Source organism: Spodoptera frugiperda, chromosome 10 (assembly GCF_023101765.2).
Source record: "Spodoptera frugiperda isolate SF20-4 chromosome 10, AGI-APGP_CSIRO_Sfru_2.0, whole genome shotgun sequence".
Lineage (NCBI taxonomy): Eukaryota > Metazoa > Arthropoda > Insecta > Lepidoptera > Noctuidae > Spodoptera > Spodoptera frugiperda.
In genome coordinates, this window is record NC_064221.1 from 5,485,387 (window position 1) to 5,511,053 (window position 25,667).

The 25,667-nt window shown below is 35.6% G+C and overlaps 2 protein-coding genes across 7 annotated transcripts in view; one reads left to right on the forward strand and one right to left on the reverse strand.

Moving 5' to 3' along the window:
* Positions 1 to 16,613, forward strand: part of LOC118277307 (transmembrane protein 165) — a 53,399-nt gene extending 36,786 nt beyond the window's left edge. For 3 of the 6 annotated variants that reach the window (XM_035596039.2, XM_035596040.2, XM_035596041.2), the window contains 4 exons: positions 5,243 to 5,596; positions 8,589 to 8,744; positions 10,093 to 10,366; positions 11,876 to 16,613. In XM_035596039.2, the coding sequence (XP_035451932.1) occupies positions 5,243 to 5,596; positions 8,589 to 8,744; positions 10,093 to 10,366; positions 11,876 to 11,946 (855 nt within the window). In that variant the 3' untranslated portion in view covers positions 11,947 to 16,613. Of the gene's footprint in view, positions 1 to 5,242; positions 5,597 to 8,588; positions 8,771 to 10,092; positions 10,367 to 11,875 lie in introns of those variants that run through there. The other 3 variants (XM_035596042.2, XM_050696651.1, XM_050696652.1) reach the window with 2 other exon arrangements.
* A 379-nt stretch (positions 16,614 to 16,992) lies between these two features.
* On the reverse strand, positions 16,993 to 23,942 carry LOC118277513 (uncharacterized). Its single transcript, XM_050696647.1, has 7 exons — positions 23,765 to 23,942; positions 22,767 to 22,969; positions 22,003 to 22,389; positions 21,411 to 21,558; positions 20,791 to 20,935; positions 20,202 to 20,335; positions 16,993 to 19,535 (listed from the first exon to the last, which is right to left on the reverse strand). The coding sequence occupies exons 1-7, from the start codon at positions 23,892 to 23,894 to the stop codon at positions 19,393 to 19,395; spliced, it is 1,290 nt and encodes a 429-aa protein (XP_050552604.1). The 5' UTR covers positions 23,895 to 23,942; the 3' UTR covers positions 16,993 to 19,392.
* Positions 23,943 to 25,667: the final 1,725 nt, after the last annotated feature.

Below are 25,667 nucleotides of genomic sequence, written 5' to 3' on the forward strand. Positions count from 1 at the left end.
ATATAAAAAAATATAAAGGTTCTCAAAGGATTAATTCTTTTTCCCCTGTCTTTTCCTCGTATAAAATTCAATGTCAATGTTACACAAAATACGCATACAGTCGGACATGGCTTCGTTTAAAGACGCCCAACACGCCATGACTGTAAATATGTAATAAAAAACGTACATTATGTACTAATCTATGTACATACTAACTTGAATTTATGATAATACGACTCGGTGGAAATACCGACTGTAGCTGTTTTAGTATTTGTTTCGTTTCAAAGTGACTGACTGACTTTCTGAATGCGTTTTTTGTTTTTGTAGCTTGTAGGTTTACGCGACTGTGGATTGAGAAGTCATGAGTTTCGATTAAGAAGTCATGAATTTCGAATACAAAGTCAAAGTCAAAATTATTTATTTCATATAGACCGGGAAGGCACTTTTTAATGTCAAAGTAAATAGTACAATATTAATAAAAAATGTCTGTCTATCGGTCAGTCCTCTAGTGAAGCTATTTGCTCGTTCCAAAGTGTTGATTCCTATGGAGAAGAACGAGCAAGGAACTCTATAGGTTACTCTTATTTAATCAGGTTCACAATACAATTCTGGGTTACATTGTTGTGGTTGGTTATTATTTACATTCTCAGGCTGGATAAGGAACTAAAGGAAGAATTTTTTCTAAAAAAATCAGTACGTTAGAGTCAGTGGCGTATGGCTTTTCATCCCATTCCCTCAGAAAGCGTTAACCCGTGTTTCTAAAGTTCCTATCTTCCCATGCTTTGCGATTGTATTACAGTTACATCTAGAAACTAGAATCTCATTTATTACGCAAATTACGTTATTTACTGCGTTATGACATTATATAATACCAAAGTCAGTCAATATTTGTACTCGTATCATTGTTATAACTATTTGTTGTAGATTACATAGCTATTCTATTCCTCATTCGATCTATAATGTTCTATTCATTAGTCTATTACAGCTAATATACATTATACAATATACATGTATTCCGAAAACTACAGAAGAAAGAGAATGAGTCTCCAGTATACTTTTTTCTTCTTTCTCTTCTAAATATCCATCAGACTTTACTTCTTTAGTTTCATCTTCCAATGGAGAGGACGAGACTTAACCTACAGGTGAGAGGGAGTGTCAGACTCTTACTGACTAAAAACCACCCTGTTCCTACTCCTGCTTTTCGAGCCGGAGCCCCGTTAAACCCGTTAAGTAGTCCGCAGCTCCAGAGGTAGTCCGCAGCTCCAGAGGTAGTCCGCAGCTCCAGAGGTAGTCCGCCTTACCTCTAAGTTGATTTGTGGTAGTTATCTAAGAAATATTGAAATACAATTCTCAACCAACTGTCTAGTTTAAGACCTTGACTACAAAAACGGATAAATAATTACCTAAAAACTATTAATTAATCTTCTTATCTACCTTTTATCAAGTATAATGAAACAATACCTTTTGTAATAAATTAACAACAATGTAACTACTTTATAATTGTCTTACAAAATTTAGTACTATTTCACCTAGATAAAAAATTATATATATTTTTAATGCATAAACTGGAGTAAAATGTGCCTAAAGTTCATTCCGGTTTGAATTCATTCACTCATGAATCAGTCTATCCACCGGTGAAAACTGTATAAAAATTTGTTTAGTAGTTTCTGAGTTCATAGCGAATCAAACGATACGGTGATACGGTGGGATAGTTTTTCAAATCAAATCAAATCACTTTAATGCATCCATAGTGTACAGTTTGGTATATAATTTTAATGCCGTAATCTAGGTATTCCAACTATAGGTCCTATTCGGCACCGCAAAAGTACTCAATCTACTAGTTTACAATATTTATGCGAAAGTAACGCATGTATAAATAAGGCACCAATTATTTATTTATTATAGTGCTGTGGCAGCCCTATGTAATTTATTTTACGCCGCACTCCACTTCCACAGCGTACTTCACTCATCAGCCACGTGTATATTATGCAAGTGTCTAACGTGCAACATATGACGTCACAATAATCAAACAAAACAAATAAGCATGGAATAAACTATCTTCAGCAGATCATACGAATTCCTGTGTACCTATGTTTCACATGGGAAAGATGGCTTTCCCATGAATGGACTTGGGCACGGCTCCACAGAAAACTGGCGTGAAACAACGCTTGCGTATTCGGCCGTGTGAATGAGGAACCAGAAGCTCAATTTCTCCACTGCACTGGCAACGCTTTTGTTACTCCACTGCTTGAGCTGAGTGCTTACCATCAGATAAAATGTCTGCTCGTTTTCCGCCCAAACACATAAAAATCTGCGGGGTTAGCGGGTTTCCGGGGTTCTCCGGCTCGATAAGCATGAGTAGGACGGGGTGGTTTTTCACACTCCCTCTCGCCTCGCCCAAGGCGGGAGAAGTCATTGGAAAAATGAATAGAAGAGACAGCTTTAATTACCAATAACGTATACATGTATCCATAACGAGTACCTATCTATTGTACAAGAAAAAGATGTGCTATTTATAACTCTGCTAAAACAACAATGCATTGCTAATAGCATCGCGCGTGGCCAAGAATCAGACGTGCGGTGCATTTGAAAAATAAAATACAATCGGTTCTGAGTTTTGCGAGGTCGCAATAACTCCTGGTAACAACGGTGTCTCACAACTTTCTTTGGGGTGTTACAGCTGAATTATAAGTTGGTTAAAATTTATTTTTATATACGAAAGTGGTTTAACTAAGCTAAGCTTATTAATATCACACTAATATTGTAAATGTGAAAGTTTGTTTGTATACATGTTTGGATGTTGGTCCATCATTCACGTTGAAAGTACTGAACGGATTTGATGATATGTGATGACTTTTCCCACGGGAACGCAGCCGAAGCCGCTGGCAGAAGCTAGTAGGTTCTAAGTTGGACAATAGTGGTTCCACTAACCTATCTATCTAGAGATTTTTTGCTTACTAGAGATACAATTTTGACATAAACTCCATACAAAACGTGTCAAATTCTGGACCGAACCGACCGAATTTTCCAAAATACTTTTACACTAGTTGAAATTGTTTTACTACCGTTTGATCATGTTAGGTAAGTAATACCTAATGATGGGAAACAATGAATTGGCAACCACGTTTATGAAACGATTAATATATTATTTTGAATAAACCCAGTGAATGAGAAATCGTGCCCAGTTCCGAAACAATAGAGAAGAAAGTACCTAAAATTCCTTCTGCTATGCACAATGCACAAACATGAACCATCTGTTTATAAATTAAATTATTCTCATACAGTCCTCCTAGACTCGAGTTTATAACACTAATAACATATATGATAAACCCTACTATATTTCCTTTCGTTTTCACAACACAATTACGCGCTAAGCTTCGTTATTATGCTATCTTTTACTGCACGGTAATTTAATATTATCAGACCCATAAAATTAGAAGCCGTACGTGCAAATATAAATTGAGATTACACAGGAACCTTGTTATCTGGTTAAATGTTTAAAATGTTATTGTTTTGTGTCTACAGGAAGATTTCCGCGTCCGTTTCTAAAAAGGGGTCTGCTAAAAAAGTGACTGTAGCCTCTTGTTCCTCTCAACCATGACCAAGTTCCGACCTGTACCATTAGTACGAGTTGCCTTTACGTTTAATGAAATCGAAACAAGAGCGCTCTGGTTGGCTGGCTCGAATGTGCCAACCAATCACAGCGCCGAGCGCGCTCTCGTTAAACGTAAAAGAAACTCGTACTAAGTCTTCTGGTAGATATTGAGAAAAAGGTTTACGCTTTACTGATTATGTTATTGAAGTAGACTGACTAAGCTATCTGTAAGTCATGCCTTCCGAATGAATAAATCCTTATTCAAGGAACACTTTATCTGCTCGTGCGAATCGTATGAAAATCTGTTAAGTAGTTTTTGAGTTTATTGCAAACAGATACGGAAGCGTTTGGAGACTTCGTGATTATGTAAGGGTAGTATACCCATATAGGTACATAGGTAACTACTTCGAGAGCCCGATGTTTCATTTAATCGAATGTGACCAGTTTTCTATCGTGTCACCATACTGACTATATACAGACTGTATCTAATTGGCATGATTCGATACATGTACGTCATCGCACTTATATGATGTGATGAACTAATTTGATGATACATGTTAAGCCTTAGGACTTCCCCTTTGTTTTATTAGATTTTTCCATACTTATCACTACATAGTCACTACATAGCATCAGACAGAAACCGATGGAGACAATTCGTGCGCGCCAGAATCACCCACCATGACCACGATTTTCAGACATGAAGGGCCGACCAGAGAGAGAGAGATCACTACATAGTATAAAACAAAATCGTTTTCTCTGTCCCTTTGTAGGTATGCTTAAATCTTGAAAACTACGAATTTTGATGCGATTGTTTTTAATAGATGGAGTGATTTAAGAGAAAGATTTTTACGTATTATACGTAAAAATCTTTCATGCGTAATATATCACCATTGTACCGATGCGAAGCTGGGGCGGGTCGGTAGCTGATGTATATTATTTGTTACTGATGAATGATCTTGTAGTTATTGAGTTTCTCGAATGAAGTTATTGAAATGTATACGATGACTTCTGCGGATGAATGGATAGTTGTTATTCATTTAAAGTAGGTACTAGACAGATTTATGACGAAGGTTAGCGATTCAACTTTGACTTAATCAGTATGTTAAGTAGTTTTAATTCGAAAACAACACTAGAAAAAGGATCTAAAATATTATTAAACTAGTTTTTCCAAAAGTTCAAGTCTGGTATGTTATTGGTAAATAAGTAAGTTTTATTATTATTGGTATTCATATATTGGTTTTAAAGGTAAGGCTTGGTAACAGCTCACTCGATCTAGTTCCGTGGAAACATAGAATGTTGCTAGAAACAGGTATTTTCTTAATGTCTATGAAAGTGTAGCTTTGATGCATTTCAAATTCTATACCAATGCTGCTAGACGGGATATGTATGATCCTGTTCTTGTGTATCTATTGGACGGCGATAGAAATAGGAGTAATGTAATGACATATTGAAGTATGTGTATAATACAACATAGGAAAATTATTGTCTGTTTGTAAAACACTGGATTAAAATCTAGATTGTTTTCCCTTGAATGAAAATTATGATATGGATTGTAGAGTTTTCGTTAGAATTTTTGCTAATGTATCCAGAGTCCAGAAAAGACCAGAAAGTTCCTCGACAATGCTTCCTTCAACACAGCTAAAACGTATCTTTTTCTTCTATTTCCAGAGAGCAGCGATCCAGGGCAGTTTCCTGCAAGGTTTCCTTGCCTCCCTTTCCGTGGTGGTAGTCTCGGAATTGGGAGACAAGACCTTCTTCATAGCGGCTATTATGGCTATGAAACATCCGAGGATCATAGTCTTTGCTGGTGCCATATCTGCACTGGTGTTCATGACAATACTATCAGCTGCCTTCGGATGGATAGCCACGGTCATACCTCGAGTCTACACCTACTACGCAAGTGCTGTGTTGTTCGCGATATTTGGTATAAAAATGTTAAGGGACGGTTGGAAAATGGATCCCAACGAAGGCCAAGAAGAATTAGAAGAAGTACAAAGTGAATTGAAAAGAAGAGAAGATCAGGTATGTCGGCCATTTTTTTGGTTTTAATCGAGATTTGTAATTTTGATTTTTCTTTTTTTTAGAACGTCGTTTATTTGAGTGTTTGGTTATTTAGGGAAGTGTGATACAGAATTATTTTACGTAATTATTTTTCTTCCGTAAGCAAAGTACTGTCTAGATAGTTTACTTTCAATTATTTTCTTACTGAAATCTCCTTCCCCTTTTTCGTTTAACTTAGGTTTTTCTACACCACTATCTGAAATGGCCCAAGGATGTGTTTATACTGTTTAATTTATTTGGCGAGTGAAGAGTATTTGGACGCGCATGCGCTAAAGACCTCGATAGATAGAAAGGCTTTATCAAAACACGTGACTGCGACGAAAACAATTTGCATAAGTTTTTGATGATATTTTAAATATTCTTGAAGTTTCGCCGTCTATTGATATCCTCATTTCGATATTTTCGAATTAAAATTAATTCTTCTTTTATATATTTTTATCACTCGTAATTTCCATATTCATTAATAATTTCTCTAGTATTTTTACTCCTAGTTGGGGACTATATGCCTCTAATACGATGTTTAAACATTTATCGATTATTATCGACGATTAAAAGATAATCGCTGCCCTAAAAATATTGAAAATTTTCCTACGTCACATTCTTCATGAATTTCAATATCATTTTACGTATAATCCGGTACATATGGGCCACACATTAACATGCCTTCATTAAAAACCAATTAGTACAAATATATCGGAAATCAAAATTATTGATTCACATTTATCGAATTTGCGGCTTTCATTAATTCCAGTCCTATCTGTGACAGAGATAATTGTTATAATCTATGATTAATCGTTATTTAATTATTTTATTTAAAGCGTTCCTACAATATCATTAGATTAATTTGTAGAACGTAGAACGAATTTATAATTAAATCGATTCAAAGATATTTTTTTTGTGATAGGCAAAATTCTGAAGCGGGAGGAATGTTAGTTCTTTTGGGGTCTACACTGAAGTGGAGTAGTATAATAATAATTTCTTTTTTTGTCTGTCCTTTTAATTTTTTTTACTATTCAGTATTCATATGAGTTTACTTTAACAGAAGGATTATTCTCATCCCATCCAAAATACTTCATACATCTGATACATCGTTACTACATTACACTCATACATCTGTTTGATTTCTTTGGTCTTTCAGTAATTTAGTACAATTTTTTTTATCCAATTATTTTACTTTCAGTTACATATAATGAACCACGTTTATTATCAATCGTGAATTACTTTATATTATTCAAAGTTTGGACTTAGATATTTAACATTGCTCATCTATTTTTTGCCCCACACTATGATTTTCTCCTGTGTCGTGGGTGCATACAAGTTCACAAATACACATGACACCCAGACCCAAAACAACAATTTGTGGATCACACAAAGAGTTGCTCCGTGTAGGAATCCACCGCACCAGCAGTGCAGTCTATATTGTAAAGAAAGAGAATTTGTTCATACTTCGAGACTCCATTGCATAGTCCAATATCACCGTTACGTTTTGCGAATAATGGATTATAGGAATTAGTAATAGTTACCATAGATTAGCAATAGTTTCTTGGCCATGCCAATTTATACGTTCACCGGATTTTTTTCATTTATTTTTTTTTTCGTAACCTTTGTTTTGTTACCAAAGAGATTGTGTCCGGTCTGTTGTTAGTTAATTGTGCATTTTGCAAATTTTTATTTATTAATTTGCAATACTGTTGTCTTTAATATGGATGACTTTGAAATAGTTTTTTAGTTTTATCAGATTGAATTTCTTTAGTGTTTTTACTTTCAACACCTCTATTAATAATAATCTTCTTCTTTGCTGAATTGGTCATATTGTTTAAAGAATTTGTCTGTCCTATTTTCTACCAATATTATGCAACAGTTTGTACCTACGTTTGTTTGTTACTCCTTCATGTCAAAACGGCTGAAGGGATCAGGATGAAACTGATAGGAGTAGGTTATGGTCTGGAATAACACAAAGGCTACTTTTTATCCCACGGGGACGCGGGTGATACCACTGGTAAAAGCTAGAAGGCTATAAAATAGAACTTGTATTGTATTTATATTTAAATATCCTAATCTTTTTATGGTCCAGACATTTAGTGTGATGGTAAAACCATACCCATGTCTGTAGCAAATGGATCAAAACCCAAACACAATTCTAGCCTTAAACCTAACAGAAATAATGAAAAAACATTTAAACTGATAATGCATATCGGAAACAAAGCCCATTAAAATTCTCCATTACACAAATTGTAATACCTACCGTATTATTATCTCTCATTAAATCTTTGGTACGTCACACGAAACCATGTTATCGTATCATGACACACTGTAAAATTTATCCTCTAATCGAATTTAATATCTTCCCTGTCTTACATGATCTCTATCGAGTAAACTGATTTCCTATCTTTGTATCTAATGAAGTAATCTTAAGTAATGGTGCCTAAGGTTAATTATTTTTATAATGAAAGCATGCAAAAGATGGATTTTGGTTATATATTTGGCTTGTTCGTGGGAAACTGCATCATCAGGCAATAATAGCCTGATTTTAGATTTTCCGATTATGTTGTTTGTAGTCGCAAGTACCATACAAACTAGTTAATGAAGGTCAATTAACTGAAGAAATCTCTCGTTAAACAGAACAGTGTTTATTAGATAAGATAATGTTTATGATTTAATTAAGTATTTGTAGATTCTTTTCAGTCTTAATGCCAGTGTAGCTGCAAATGTTGAATTCCTTTCTTTATTTTTATTATATTGACCCAGTTATAACCGGCTCGCACGATGCGCCATCTTGTTTGCGTACAAAGGGGAAGGGGATTTTTAAACGTCGCAACTAAAATGTTGCCAGTACTATTATTGACAAGTTGTTCCTTTTTTCGTCTGTCAAAATTAACGGTTTGAGATTTGAATATGGAGCGTAACTTCGATTGAGTCGCCGTTCCGAGATTGAAAAGTATTGACACTGCAGGAAGCGCAAAAAGAGCGTTCGAATTCCCCTGACGCGACGTCGGTGGTGACTTCTGGCACCCAAAGCCCGAGGCCTCCGACCCCCGAAGTGGAGAGAGGGCGAGTGTCCCCCGCGGAGCCCGTAGCGGGCAGCTCGGCGCAATCAGAACCGCTGAGGGTGATCTTACGTCATTATGCCTGGCAGTACGAATGACACCATAGTTATTTTTTTCTTTAGCCTTAGCTTTTTTACGTTCTGTTATGCACAGACCATACCATTATTCGTTTCGAGAAAGGCTTCGATAGATGAATTGAATCGATTATGCAAAGGAATTCAGCATTTGATTAGAATGTTGTTTAGACAGGCGTTACACCATCAAATAGTAAATATTGCATTAGTTAACCTTTGATTGTGTAATACCGGCTCTAGTGCGTACTTTACTCATTCATTCATACTTTTCTCACCTGACCAGAAGCAGAACTTTTTTGTTAAAGTTTCTGGACACGCTATTCTGCTTTAGGTTTCAAATATCTTATTTTGATGACTTTTTCAAGTCTTAGGTTTACATTGAAGTCTTTTGGTTATAAAATTCGATCTTTTTCATTTTATCAGCGCTGTAACCTCACAAGTTTTAGCCAATTAAATGCAAAAATGCTGCTTCAACTGCATATCTTGTCTACTGCATATTTGAAGCCTGGAATGTCACGCATTTTGATTCGCCTCATCACAATGTTTTTTGAAGTATATCGTCTGTAGTATCATTAAGGCTGAATACACAATACTCAAAAGCCTAGTATTCAAAATGACATAAGAAATGTAAAAAGACACGAGTCACCACAGATTATTCATGGCAATGTTGTTTTTTTGCAAGCGAATCTTGTTTTTTTATTCACAAATCCGTTTCATTGTTATAAATATTTGTCGTTTCAGCCTCTTGTCTTGCTTAGCATGTACTATCTGTATTTACATGTCTGTAATTAAACCTAGTCTGTACTGACGTGTGGACTAATTTTAGAATAGTGTGACAATATTTGACTTTTTGCAAAATAAAGGATTTGTAACCTAATTTACTTAACATTAGAGTAGATAATAACAAATAGAAAGACTGAGTTGTTTTATATCCTTGTTTGTTTAGACTAGTCCAGTTGCAGGTGACTAAGTGGTGATATCTAAATGACTTCCACTTCTAGCTAAAATGTTTCATGATTGTTTCTTAGTAACTACATACCTTTAAGAATATATTTTGTTCTTTCTAAATTAAATGATTAGATAGAAAACAATTATTTAGGGTAATGAAATTCTTCTGAAGACAGTTATTTTGTTTCAATTTCTAGTTTAGGATAAGTTTCGAAATTATATTTATAACACCAAAGGTAAAGTCAAAATTTGTGTCTCCTAGCACCAAGTATAGGTTATTCAAAATTACCATGAATTTGGACATGATTATCAAAAATATACCAAGCTACAACAATCACCACTTTCCCAACCCAATTTACCCCAACTAACCAATGTTTCCGTATTCCAGGAAGAAAAAGAAGAGACCTTAGACATGTTAGAGCAAGGTCAAGTGGAGAATAGGCGGCGGAAACGAAACGCCGTGTTGAAGGTGTTACTGCAGGCTGCGTCACTGACCTTCTTGGCTGAGTGGGGGGACAGGTCTCAGCTTGCTACCGTTGTGCTAGCGACAAGGGAGCATGCGGTCGGCGTGGTGGTCGGTGGCTCCCTTGGCCACGCGCTCTGCACTGGTCTCGCTGTGATAGGCGGCCGCATGGTTGCTGCCAAGATTTCTGTTAGAACTGGTGAGTGGAGATTGGAGTTGACTAAATAGAATAGACTTCTTAGGGGATTAACACACTGCCTCGTACCACGTAGCGTAGTGCGTGAATGCGTGTTCGAACATTGCTTGTTAAAGCAACTAAAGAAAATCCGGGAATGCGTGTTTATAATAATACCATTTGTATAGAAAGCCCGCACGATGATGCAGATTTGAACACCAGTAAATACGCGCGTAGGTGCGTCGATATGCAACAGCAGCGTGATGCGTGGCAGTGTGATAATCGCCTTTATAGTGAAAAAGCTCAGTTGTCTAAACCTTTGCTATTTAAGTTTTTTCTGGTTTTAAATCAATATCAATGAAGGGAAAGTGTACCCTATTCTTTTCTGCTCTAAAGGTGGTTTTGGATTGAACTTTTTATGAAATTTTACGCAGTTTATTTCTGTTTGGTGGGTGTATCAGGCTTCAGTGTCTTGATATTTTTATGGTTGGTCGACACTAGATTCACACATGAGTGTGTAGCAGTGGTATAAGATAAAAAAACGATTAGGTAAAACTGCCTTAATCTGGTTTACATATATAACAACCAACATTTAGGTAAAATTACCAAAATCTGGTTTACCTACGAATAGAATAAGCGAAAATATAATTGACGCACGTTATAAAAAGTTAAATTACTGCGCGAGCAATTTTCAAAAATCTTAATTCATATTTCCATGTAAATACACGCGGTGATGGAAATATAAACGTCAGCGCAAAAAGTGAAATAACGTAAGAAATAAATCGTTATGACGCATTTGTTACGTGTTTGGCAAACAGCCGATAGCCATGGAGCTATTTCTGTACCATGTCCAGACTGATATATTTGTCTGTTCTGTTTATTTTTCTCCCCTGGATAAACTGTACTATAGCTGCGGTTTTGAAACTGGATTTTTTTGCATATAGTGAAATATTTTAAACTTCACAAAGACCAAACCAATGAAAAAAACTGAGCAAGCGTGACGATCAATAACAATTTCTTTTCCTTATGACAATAATTTAAAAAAAATTACACAATTGATGAACATTTTTGTATAATAACTTAGGCGACATACACAAATAATTAATTAGAATACTTTTCTGAAACAACGAAACTATTCGAGCGAGCTCAACTGATTTCAAGCCATCTTCGAATTGTTTCATCAGAAATTCGTACATTATAATTAATTTTAAGGGGGTAAAATCATCAAATGCCTTGCCTCCTGATTTGGGCAAGGCGAGAGAGAGTATCATCACCGCCGCACTCAGTCATTTAATGGTTACTACACCTACGCGATAGTTTTCAAAACAAAATCGATACTAAGGAACAGCTTAAGTAATCATTAAATGTCTCTGAGTACGGCAGACTCTTACTGATTTAAAACCACCCCGTTACAACTCCTGCTTTTCGAGCCGGAGCCTCGGTAACCCGCTAGGCAGTCCGCAGCTCCGGCATTACTTCTCAGCATGCCTTATCATTATATTAATACTAATTTTCTCTCTCTCTCTTCCACAGTTACCATAATCGGTGGTCTAGTGTTCCTGTTCTTCGCCGTCAGTGCCTTTTTCATTGGGCCCGGTGAATAAACCCTAGTTGTAATCTACGTGTAAGTGACAATATAAAGTGTACATTGTTAATATTTTAGCTTATATAGACAATCTCACTTTGTTTATATGTATTTAATTGTTAAACGTTGAAGTATTACGTATTACGTGGGGCAACACTATGTTAAATCGTAGTATTTTAAAATGGTCTTTTTTAACACATTGAACGCCGTGGTGGTCACCGGTGACCGGAAAATTGAATAGGTATTGGTCAATTCTTCAATATTAAAAACTGCTTAATGTCAATTTTATTTCTACACATAAAAATTACCTGTTGATTGAAAATCTGGTGAATATAATGATCGTTTTGCAATTAAATGACTTCTATGGAATGTGGGCTATTTATTAAATGTTTTCTGGGATCTCATCTCCTTTACTACATATTTACATCTGGATATTTTCAACTCGGTCTTAAAATATTGAAGCAAATTAATCCTATTTTTTTTACAATACTTCGATAATTCAAATCGATACTAATTAACAAAACGTTTTCAATTAAAATAATCGCGAATGTCAATGGTAATTAGGTATTTACGATGATTTCGCATTCATATCTGTACGTGTGGAACGCATGTTGATAAAATTAAATATCTTATAGATAGATAGACAGTTTTATTTTTCGAGGGACTAAAATCATTCAATGACTTCTCCCGCCTTGTGTGAAGCGAGAGGGAGTGTCAGACTCTTACTGACTAAAAACCACCCCGTTCCTACTTCTGCTTTAAGCCGAAGCCCCGGTAACATGTCAGGTCGTCCGCAGCTCCGGATATATAGCTACAGTTAAGATAGTGTTGTCCTACAACCCCGGGATTGTCGATATCGAAGTATCGATACAAATTGTATGTCTTCTTCACTAGTTATCGATAGTAATCGTTGAGACGTGCTCTGATATTATGTTTAGAATCTCTTTACGCTTTTATTTAATATTTTTATCAATTGGGTTGTGTACTTATATTTTTATTCTATAGACCTTATTGTCTACGCCATAAAGCGGAATATGCTAACTTTATAATGATTTTCTAAAACTTCATGTGGATTTTGTCGAAGTAATAATATACAGATTTTAATGACGAAGGCTGGGCAACTGGCCGTCGTGCAACGTGTTGCGGGTTCGATTCCCGCTCGGTATAACTCTTTATGTAATCCACAAATTGTTGTTTCCGGTCTGGGTGTCACGTGCATGTGAACTTGTATGTTTGTAAGCGCACCTCAGATACGAGAGAAAATCCTAGGGTGGGGCAAAGTTGCTTTAAAAAGAATAAAAAAACTGAGTGGTTTTACCCAAATATGTCTTGTAATTTCAACCATTAAAAATTACTTTGTCTTTGTTCAAACTACTTTTACATAAATATATTCTTCTCATACGCATGTATATCGGAATACCTAACATAATATGCGTCATATAAATATAGGCAGGTATGTACCTATAATACTAAGGTAGGTACTTTCTACGTCAAAGAAGTTCTTAATCTTCCCCTCACAATCTTATCAACTCAAGTATCCTTTAAAAAAAAAACACTCTTGAAGACGACATACAATTTGTTTCCTTACAACCTAACAAATTAGATATATTTTTCAATAACAATTTGCGTGAAGATTTTTTTTTGTATAGAGATATTATGCCAACTAAGATTGTAAAAAAACAGTTATTTTTTTAAACTGGCGTCTTATGTATATGAAGGTATGTATGTATAGGTTATATAGAATGTGTGAGAGAGAAAAAAGATCAATGGTTGAGACAAAAACTAGATTTTTTTTTATTATTTTAATGAGATTTGTTAACGGCCTTTTAACGTAATTAATAATGTAATGAAAATTGACTTAAATGAATCGGAAATTAATTTTAAATTGATTATGGCGATTATATTGGTTATAATAAGACTTAAAATCCTGAGTATGCCACAATAGTCCCGAATTTAAAGATTTTTGTGTTAAATTGAAAAAATCTTTGTTTTCACTTTAATTCTACAATAGTTAATATTTGTAGTCAGTTTAAAATATTTAAATTAATGATAGAACCAAAACGGGAAGGTGCTTCTTCATACACAAAATACTTATTAGTAATAGAATTTAATACAAAAAAAATATGAGATCCATAATAAGAAAAATGATGAAATAAGTAATTGCCAAAAGTTATTTTTCTAGCCTAGAATGAATGTTATTATTATTATAGATTATTATAATTATATAATATAAATAATTAGCTAAAATATATATTATTATATTATGTAAACGCTTATAAACGCCGGGTGCGTTAAAATTATCTAATTAATCGTTTCGTGTAGATGTAAACTAATGTTTTTATACTTGTCTGTGATCTTGTATGTATGCTAAAAGTTTATTTTTTAAATACACAGTACAATAAAAATGAATTAAAATGCATTTAAAACAATAAATAGTCGAAATTATCAGTTTTATTGCACTTTGGTTTTATATTAGGTCATAATGTAACCTCCTATTCGAATTAATTTAAAAATATTCCCTTAGGGTAAGCGTCCACACGTCCGCATCGTACGCATCGTATGACGTCATCGGTACGCGTCGCATGTAGTCATTGCTGATGATGCGGTCCGTACGATGCGGATCAGTGGACGCAGTTGTATGAGTTTCTATACAAGACAAACTAAAATCCGTTGCGTACGATGCGGGCCTGTGGACGCGTACCTTTATTTAGTGTTTCGTTGTATAAGCATATAGTCTTGTTTAATTAAATGTTTATATTTTAGGGATTTTTCATTTTAATGTTTTTTAAGGAATAAATAATAAATTTTACCCAGTGTATGATTATACACTTGCTCTGCCTACCTCTGCAAGGAGCAAGAGGGCGTGAATTTATATAAACCCGCTTATAATTAGGTGTTGGAACTTTAGAAATTATTCGAAATTCGTATAATTATTTGTGTCTGCCATTATGCCTTATGTAATTTATAATGGTCGTTTTCTGGAATTATGATTTTGTAAACTTGTCCCGAGTTCGTTTCTAGGGTCGGGCAAAGTATTTTGAGAATACATAATGATAATATGGAGCATGTAGATGTGCCCAGTGCATAGAAATAGGTTTGCCCTCCCCTATAAAAGAGACATAACATACCTCACAAAATTTAAAAATGTATTGTACATTACACTGCCAAGCCCCTCTGGAACTAAATGTCGTAATGATATTGTAATAACTGTAAAGAAATTAAATATATTCAAGACTCATATTTTACATGCAAGAATAATGTTATGACAATACATAAACAATTAAATAGCTTGAAAATATAATAGTGCTGATTTTTGTTATGAATCAAATCAAATAAATATTGCTATTCATTTCTGTTAGAACGCTATATTTTTGTGCCAATTACCATACTGTTCTCTAAAAAATATATAAACCAATTTTAAGACTCACTATTACATTAAACCTGTATTATGAGTTCCAACAAATAACATAACTTAGGGCTTATTACGAGTTTGTTTTACGTTCAACGAGAGCGCGCTCTGATTGGTTGGTTTATTTGAGTCGGCCAATCAGAGCGCGAGCGTTATTGATCGATTTCATTAAACATAAAGTATAACTCGTACTAAGGGTGCTCGTGTTAAGTGGGTGTTAAATATTAATGACTCGCCTCTATTACATAAGACTATAGGACTCATAAAACTGATAAAAATCTAGGTATTTATCTGTATAAGCACTGAGTTAAATTCTTAATCTGGTTGGTAAATAAGAAAATTAGCACTATTATATTAGGCTACATGTTAGTATAGTCTAAATACTAGAATAATAGTAATAATGACCATATTTCACCACCAGTGTCAATTCATTAGAATTTATATTTTCTATCTTTCAATATTTAATAGTATAGTTTAAAGAAATCTGTTATAAAATGAAATATGTAATTACGTCTTGAAATTCAATTGTCTTAGCTACAAAACCTGTTCAAAGAAAAATGTGGTTAATGGTAATAGTACTTAGGGTCATTTTACATTGAATGAATCTGAAGGGTAACTGTGATTTGATCTTCCTACTTCATATTTGTGACACATTTGGTGTATTGGTGCAAATGTTGGTGTTGTTAACTGCTAATGTAAAATGGACTTTATTTTGGTATGAGTAGAGTATATTTTGTAATAACTAAATAACGCTAATGTTTGTATAAATACGCCAAGCTGGTGTGGAAATTGTTTTGGGCATCATTTGTGAATTAAGTAGTTTTGATAGATGCAATAATGTAGAAAACAATGAACAACTATTTATATAAACATACTTCAATTGTATATTTTAAGTTTCAGGCTCTTCGTAAAACTGAAAATTAACTGTGTAAAAAAACAACATTAAAAAATTATGTTTAATTCAATGCGCGAGATCAACTTTCATCCTTTTTGTATTTATTACTTTTAAATTGAGTAAAGTTGCCCAAGCGCATACATGTTTAATCTGTGCTATTTTAATGTTGTCTGTGGCACTCAAAATGGCGGGATACGTCAAATGGTCAGCCATTTTGTGGGCGGTTCCATGTATAGTAATGTTTATGTAATATATAGTTGAATATATAATTTTATAAGTACAAAACATTGTCAACCGGAAAATCACATAGATTGCTTCATACTTGTTGATTAAAAAAAAAGTATTATTTTTTAAAAACGAAATAAAATGTGTAAATAATGTATATCTTGTTTTTTATTGTACCCCTTAAAAGAGATTTACCCAAAAATACTCTTAGTTAGGGAGCGCGGATAGTACTGTAAAAGTTACACCCAATTTCATTATTATTTATTACCTAGTTGGTTCTGAAGTTAGACTTGTAAAGAGTGTAGAGTTATCCCGGCTCTAACGCTCGCTGCTTTTCCACCAAAGATGCTACGTCGCTGTGAATATGTTTGGCTTCCACCAATCATATTCATAGGTACACATAGCTTAACACTGGTATGTAGCAACTAAAATATATTTTTATATGGAAAGATGAATGCTATGGATGCGTGCTCTGGATGATTTCCTTACTATCGATACCTAGCATACTCGAGCTGCGCATCTGCCTCGTGCAACTACTTTGCGGCGGCACATCTTACTCGAATTGGTGGAAACGGTCACATAGTTTCACAGCTTCCTTGTAGCTATTAGGTACATCTTCGTAGCATAGCTACATAACACATATCTGGTGGAAAAACGCCCTAATTGGCCTAAAAACGGTCAAGGATTCGCACTCAAAGAGTACCTAACGTACCACTTTCGTCAATAATCGTCAGTATAGCTAACATATAAAGAGCCCTAAGACCCAAATTACCACGCCCATGTATTTATAATCGTCATTCACCGTGTCAAAAACCACGTAGCATTTGTCCACTAAAACAATTTAGTGTTATATCATAAATACACGATAAAGAAATACATATTGTGAATCATTTACCCGCATAGATAAACAGGCAAGGTAAAATAAAAACCCAATTTAGATAGCCAACAAATTTTATTGATAAAATTAAAACAAAAATACACTTTCTTAAAAAGAAGAGATAATATACAGCGTGTAACAAAATAACATATACATGAAGAATACAGGTTGAATAAAATCTCTACACAAAGTTTCAGCTCAAAATACGTTAAAAAAAATTGGTACCAAATACTTGGTGTCGCATGGTTCTTGATTTTAAATCATACAAGCAAACGTATCACAACACTACAGGGGTCACTCGCTAATTACGAAACATTTCTTCTGTATAAATCTGATCGCCTAGTACCTGTAGGTATCTACCTAATTTTGATGTTCGGTTTCTGAAATTTTATGTATTGAAAAAATTCATAACTTCGTTCCATGAAAACATGAGTTGAAAAAACCCTTCCCGTATCGTTTGTTATGTTATCTAGAAACCGTGCACTTGATATGTGTACCCCCTTTTTGTTACACCGTGTATAATGAATTTATAGGTATTCATTAGTTTTTATGTCACGTATAAATTATAAGTGAGTTATCACGAACATCTTAAGCCGCTGTCCAAATATGATGGATCGTTTTTTAAACGGTTTTCGCATGTACATAATCTTATTTTGACGTCATAATTTTGTATATCGGATTTCGATTTAGTGATAAGTAAATTGGATAGAAATAAAATTTTGATGATACCTCGATGATTTGGTAAGAAATTAAGTCACATGTAAGCATGTGACGCGTGTAATATGCAAACTAGATTTAATTATGCAGATATTAATTATAATTAACTATTAATAGCTATTAAGTATAAAAATGCAGGAGATATTATAATGTACAAGTATGCGTGCCAAAAATGATTCGCTCTCTGCACCCATTAGGGGGTTTTTCCATCAGAGATGTGCTAGGCTACGTTGCTGTGGATGCGTTTGGCTTTCATCAATCATATTCATTGGTAGACATTTTTGACTTGGCACTGGCGAAACAGACTCAGCTAAACTATGTTTTTATATGGAAAGGACAATGCATACTCGCACTGTGCATCTTCCTCGCACAGTTACATAGCTTAGTATTAGTGAAAACGGTCACATCGTTTCACAGCTTAGCTCGTAGTATATCTTTGTAGCATAGCTATATAGCACATATCTGGTGGAAAAACACCCATATAATCCGATGAGACATTAAAAATGAAAAACCGACATCAAACCAAAAAATAACACTGGTCTAATCACAAACTACTAATGATAAGTTTTATTTACCAACAATTTAACTTGAGAATTCTGCATCTAGTCTCTTACGAGGAAGTATCTTCTTACCAAATCACAGAAGGGTATAGAATATATTTTAATTATTAGTGTTTTCTGGCAGTTGTGGCAATATAATATCTCCTGCGAAACAGGCTAGTCCGATCGAAACTAGCAGCTGAACATATACGAACCAATGTATGAGAGATACATTTATGTAGTAAAAAAATATCTAGGTATTTAGGTACCTATTTACCCTAGGTAATATGTATATTTACAAATACCACTTGGTACTTCACAATTTTAATTAAAATTAAGCAACATTTGTTTAACATATATAGCTAACAATTATTTTAAAGCTGATTTATAAATTCTATTTCAATGATTATCTTACTTAGTCATTTTATTAATGACGCTACAGGTCCTAATTTTATTGCACAACGAAAGTAGCTAAAACTATAATAAAAAATGAGATCACAATATTTTCAACATTAAACCTTATTTTAACTTTCGTGAGACATACTAAATTAATTATTATGTTAACGGCTTACTCACGTAACTGTTTGACGAGGAACTCTACTAGTTTCAAGACATGCTAGAGGCTCATATTCATGAAACTAGTCGAGTTCCTCGTCAAACAGTTACACGAGTAAGCCAATAACATAATAATGAATTTAACCTTTTTTTTGTAAAATCCTAATAAAATAGTCAACAAAAATAAAACAAAATAACTAGTATGAATACTTAACATGATTGTGATCGTTACCTTCACCCCTCCTTACCTAAGTGAGGTATACAGAGATGTAATCGTCGCAGGCGTCTAACATAGCTTTGGCGAGCATTTCGTCGCGGGGCGTGGTCTGCGCATGCGCCGGTAGGAACAGACTCATGCGGGACGTCTCTCCCCAAGCGTGGTTTAGGGTACCTGAGGATTTATACGTGCTTGATGACTGACTACAGTAGGCATGATGCTGTGAATGCTATGTAAGGAGTTTAGTAATCTCAGTTGACGGTTAAACTGCTGAAGCGTACCTATCGACCCTCGGATGCAATTTCCGAGTAGGGCTAATTATTATTTGGCCTTTTTTTCGAACTCAGTATCAGTCTTTTTTTGAGTTGTGAGAATCATCCAATGACTTCTCCCGTCTTGGGCGAGACGAGAGGGAACGTCAGACTCTTACTGACTAAAAACCACCCTGCTCTTACTCCTGCTTTTTGAACCGGTACCCCGGTAACCCGCTAGTTAGTCCGCAGCTCCGGGTAGTATCTAAGAGTCTGGCATTATGACTAGTGTATGCTATGGACTCTCTCAGTCTTTCTCTAGATAATAATTGGTGAAAAGAGATTCTTACATTGTATTTGTGTATTAAGCAACTCTATCTATCTCTTCAGGAATTCAACAGCATGACATTGTAAATTTTTTTCTATGTTGTTAATTACTTGTTTTCTTGTACAATTTCTTTACTAGATACCTAATCAAGGAATCTACCGTCCACTGTCTGCCAACAATCTACAGTAGATCCTGGCTTACAGGAGTTGCAGCGGTAATGGAGGTCGTGGCGGGCTTGTCCCATAAAAAATTACTTCTTACCATAGTACTTGAGCGGCCAATGATGCGGCGAATGGTTCCTGGCGAGCAGACAGGACGGCGTGGCGCCCGGAGTGAGCACCCGCGCCGGCCACCACGGACACGGGCCCAGCTTGTGCCACACTACGTCGTCGTAACTGGAATTAAAGTTTCATTTTGAACATGTTAGTTATATCCTAAGATTTCGTGCTAAGATGCGTGCAGGTTGACTTTAATAAGGGCTTCAGAGTAGGTAAAAAAAGTATTAGTTGTTGCTGTTTACCTCAGGCAATGTGATAGTGCGAAAGGTACATATTTTTATAATTAAGTCTTTGACCCACCGGTGACCGACGTTAGCGGTTCAAAGTGTTAATACTAGCTACTTCCGCGCGGTTTCACCCGCTCTGCTCGACTCCTATTGGTCATAGCGTGATGTTTTATAGCTAAAGGAGGATGCAAATTCTGGTCCCACCTTCCAATAGCTATGTGTGTTACATCATTGGATAGGTAATTTTGAGCTGAATAAAAATTACACACATAGCTATTGACACATAGCCATTTTTTTTTTTGAAACTTTGGCATTCTCCTTTATTGAAATATAATTTATGTTTACCCCACGCGCGGTCCCCACATGCAGCTGGGACAGAGCTCCGTGTTCTCCTTCTCCTTCTTCACGCTGCATATAGTGCGGGTACTGGACAGTATCTTCTCCACCAGAGTCACCGGCTTAGACGGCTTCTTTGGAGGATTCTTGCGATCTGCAACCAATTGTAGAATGGTGTAACGTTGCTATGCTTTTGTTTGTAGGTGTTATTGAATTTAATGTTATTATATGGCATAGGGTGGCAAATAAGCTAAGCGTACGGATCACTTGATGGTAAGCAATCGGCGCCGCTCATGCATGATGGGCACCCGAAACACCAGAAGACATCAGGAATTTAGGTTTAATTATTGGGTATGGAGGGAGGGAGAAGAATTGAAGGATTCACATCATGCGACGAAAGACAACGCAAGCGTTGTTTCACACCGGATTTTTGAGAGGCGATATTATACAACTTAAAAAATGTATGATAACTATAGGTCGAAGATATATAAAAATAGGATAATTCACTACTTATACCTGACAATATAACTTAAGTCTTTGACTGCTAATTGAAAACTGTTGAAGGCAAATCCTCTGCTAACGTCGGTCACCTGTGACCCCCGTGGCATTCAAAGTGTTAAGATACATACGTATGATAGTGACCAGCCACTCTCTCCTGCAAGCGAGGTGGAAGGCGGATGGACAGTTGGGGCAGTCTCGCAGACGGTCGCCCTTCCCGCAGACCAGGCACCACGGAGTATGTAATGTGATCACTGGCTTTGTTGGTGATGACGAGTTCTAGAAGCAAGGGAGAATGTTTTATGGTTTGTTTATCGTCGTGATCGCCAACGTCACGCCTTTTATCCCCGAAGAGGTAGGCATAGTACTAGAGGCACTGTACATGTACAATGTGCACCCTGTCTTCACCATTTTTGTTATTAGCCCCATGTAATGGACGGTGAGCCTATTGCCATATACTGGACACGATTCTGGGCTCCGTGCTGTGCTACTACTTAGTAATTTTTAAAAAACCGAAACGAGCCCAGTAGTACTTTGCCCGACTCGGAAATCGAACCCGAGACCCTTGTCCGGCATCGGCAGTCGCGCTTGCGACCACTCGACCAACGAGGCAGACCCTTGTATAATATAGAATAGATAGTGTTGTTGAATTGTGGCTGGTTTGATGTAACTAGTAGGAGAGTGTTGTATACTAAGTATTAATACAGACTAAATAATGCTTACCGAGCTGTCCGAAGCATCATTACTCCGATCCAACATATTCATCTGTTTGTGAACAAAGTTATATCTCCAGCACTGACGCAGATAGTTCTCAATCTCCTTCTCCGTAACCGAAGCTTTAATCACCATCTCAAACTTATCCTCCGTACTTGCATCAACATTCATTAAATAATCTAAGCAATCTTTATTTGTGTCAACGTCTCTTTGTAAATACTCATAGTATTCGTCAAACAGAAGTTCCTTTCCTCTCCGTATAAATTCTTTGAATGCATTCTCGTATCGCCCCTGTTTTAACGGAGTGTGTGTGATGTCATAGGTTACGTTGAGGTCTGGTTCCTTCTTGTTGAGTTTTACGTTCAATGGTACTGTTAGATCTTCTTTAATTTTTCTCTGTAAAGTGATTTAAGTGGATTATTTAGAGAGAATCATGTTTAAAGATTAATATTCTAAATTGCAACTTAAATCCTGAAGTTATTAGTAGAATAGGTAAGTGTACAGAAAGATGATAATGTTTCAAATTTTTATTTAATGGATTAGGTAGATATTGTTAAATGTTCCCACTTTTGGTCAGTTAAGTTTTTTTATATTAAAATATTTTGCCCTCCACGGACTCAAGTCAGTGCCCTTGTCACACAATTATCGGTCAATATTTCTTATTCTTATTCAGTGTATGAACAGTTAAGTTAGGACTCATGTTTATTAATAGAAAAATGAACAAGTCAAATATATAATATTTGTAATTAGTTAAGTCTGATAACATTGCTTACCTTTCTAGGAACTGTAGCAGTTTTTGGAGGTGAGATCTTCGGAGCCTTATGGGCAGGTCCATAGAAAGGTCTGGACCTCTCAGCCAGGAACATGCAGGTGTATGGCAACCAGAACCTGTTCTTGGTGTTACAGGTCTCCACATAGTAGCACAGCTCCTCTGTCACTTCAAGAGATCCATCTTCATTAGCTGATATGCCTAGAACTAGAGATAGATAATTTTAGCAAGTTTTTTAAAGGGATAGTCATCGAATGACTTGTCCCAACTAATTTTAGCAGGTAGCATTACTTCTTAAATACCTTAGTACTAAGATGGTTAGAATTAAACAAAATGTATAAGAGCAAAATGTTGATGTAAGTTGCCGACAGAGGGCGTTCACGGCACTTTAGACACGGAACACTACTTTGGGCAAGTAATAATTATGTAAACTGGTGTTGTAAAAACGTATACAATACATTTACTTAAGTATAAATAAATAATAGTGAATAATTAAGTACAATATCGTTTAACTAGGTATCGATCGAAAAAACTATGTAAGATTCATAGCAATTGGCGTTCCAATTTCTCTGCCTACACCCTTCGGAGACAGGCGCGAGGTTATGTTTATTTTTTGTATCGGGCCTACCAATGAAAAGTGACAATGATACTTCAAACTTGTAATATCTGATTCAACGCAATAAGTCATAGGTACCTGCCTACATTCTCTCTCATTCAAGCCCTACCTATATTTCCTCAGATCTAGTCTAGTACTACTTATAAGTAGTACATTATGTTTAAAATTATGAATACTGTCTAACTAGGCACTGAGATGTTATCTATTATGATTGTCCAGTTTTTCCGAGAAGAATTCGCTGATGAACGCACTCAACGCACCTATCTCGTCAATAATCAATGCTGGGTTTTCCCAAGTTACCGCATTACAATCGAAATAGAAAAATATAAACGTCGCGGTCTATTCGCGGTATTTTGTCTCAAATGAAACAATTGAATGTTAAATACCTTTGTCGTCATAAAACAATCCACGCTCGTCCTTCACAACTTGCACATTCGAATAAACTTTTTTGCAAACTCTCGCCAGAGAAATGTCGCCCAACTTCCAATGATAAATTCCTGTTTTTTCCGTCGTCATGATTAAAAGTAAGTAAGTAATATAATCATAGCATTAATTAAACAATCACATTTTTTTAAACAAGGGAATGTACCTAAACCTGAAAATAATAAAAATAGGTAAATAAATGAATGAATTTAGGGAATGTTTTTATTTTGGCTGTTCAGTCAAATATCCGCATGTAAACAATCTTTTAGTTAAATATTTCATTATCTATGTATATCTATGCTTAATGACTGTTAATAAATATTTATGTAAATTAATTATTAATGTATATTATTGAAATAAAGCTGGACGGTTTCATAAAAACTATTTTTATGTATCTCATTGAGAATGTTTTGTTTAGTGCCATCTTGCGTCGAGTAGCAGTACTGTTGCAGAAAACGTTTGCCGTGCCATCTATCAAAGAATTGAATAACTAACATTCTGTATTTTACATGTGTATCCAATAGATGGCATTAGAATACATATTTCTTGATTATTGTAAGAAAATAGGAGTTCTCAACCTCATTCTGGTTAAGAACCGCTTTTATAATTCTTGTTTAATTAGGAACTACTATTACTACCTTTAATTTGTTTTTATGTGGTTCCACAATCTGATTTTTTCATTCACTTATAAAAATAGTGACTTTTGGATTAATTAAATCAGTTACTCCTTCGAGCTTTACCAATGGTTAAAGTTATGGTTGTGTATTTTCTTTTCATTTCGCGTACGCGGATCATTTTTTTCTTTTTGGCACACTAGTATGTCCACCCCGTCCCACTCGTCCGTCTACTCCTGCGAATACTCCATCCCGTTCCTAATCCTGCTTTTCGACCCGGAGCCTCGGTAACCCGCTGCTCCAGGAAAGGCAGTCTGGGGCTCCGGAGGCAGTCCGCAGCTCCACAGTCCTACCCTACTCCTGCTTCAAGCCGGAGTTCCATCAACCGGCTAGGTCGTCCGTACCTATGAATACAGCTATGCAGAGGTCGCAAAAGGGTCACCCTCAATACGGAGAACAAAAAGGAGACCAAGATAAGATGTAGATATCTATCAATTAGAGCAATACAAAAACGATTTTTTACTCAAGGATTACTATAAATTCTCAAATAAGATCTGGGGGCCTACTCCGGTTCTCGAATCCGAAGTTTCGTTTAATCTTTGGCCGTAGGTTTTATTGATTTACTAATACCTACGCACTCTTGATCCGATGGGACTGCAGCCAACTGGAAACCGAATGATTTGAAGCGAAATATCGGCAAACATCCAAATATTAGATATGTGTCTAGATGTACCTAACTACCTAGATATGTATATCTAAGTACCTATCTAGTGTGCAATTTGGAGCTGCGGACTACCTAGCGAGTTACCGGGGCTCCGGCTCGATAAGCAGGAGAAGGAACGGGGTGGTTTTTAGTCAGTAAGAGTCTGACACTCCCTCTCACCTCGCCCAAGGCGGGAGAAGTCATTGGATGATTTCCCCCCTCAACAAAAAAAGAATATTTTCTATGAAACTTGTGATCGCTACTTGATAAAGTCATGAAATTTTTGCGTCAAATAGCATACAAAATCTTAAAAATTAGCTAGAAAAATTAAAAAAGTTATGAAAGTGCGATTATTTTGGGATACTAAGTATATTTTACTGAAATGTCAAAATATTTTTTTGACCTAGAAAACTACCCCCAATTCTGTTTTCACCCGTAACTCCCCATACCTACATCTGACTCCACAACTAAATCACCAATTTCCCCCTCATCTCACACAAACATCTACATATTCCCCCCTTTATATAAATAACATTCCATTGTCAACAA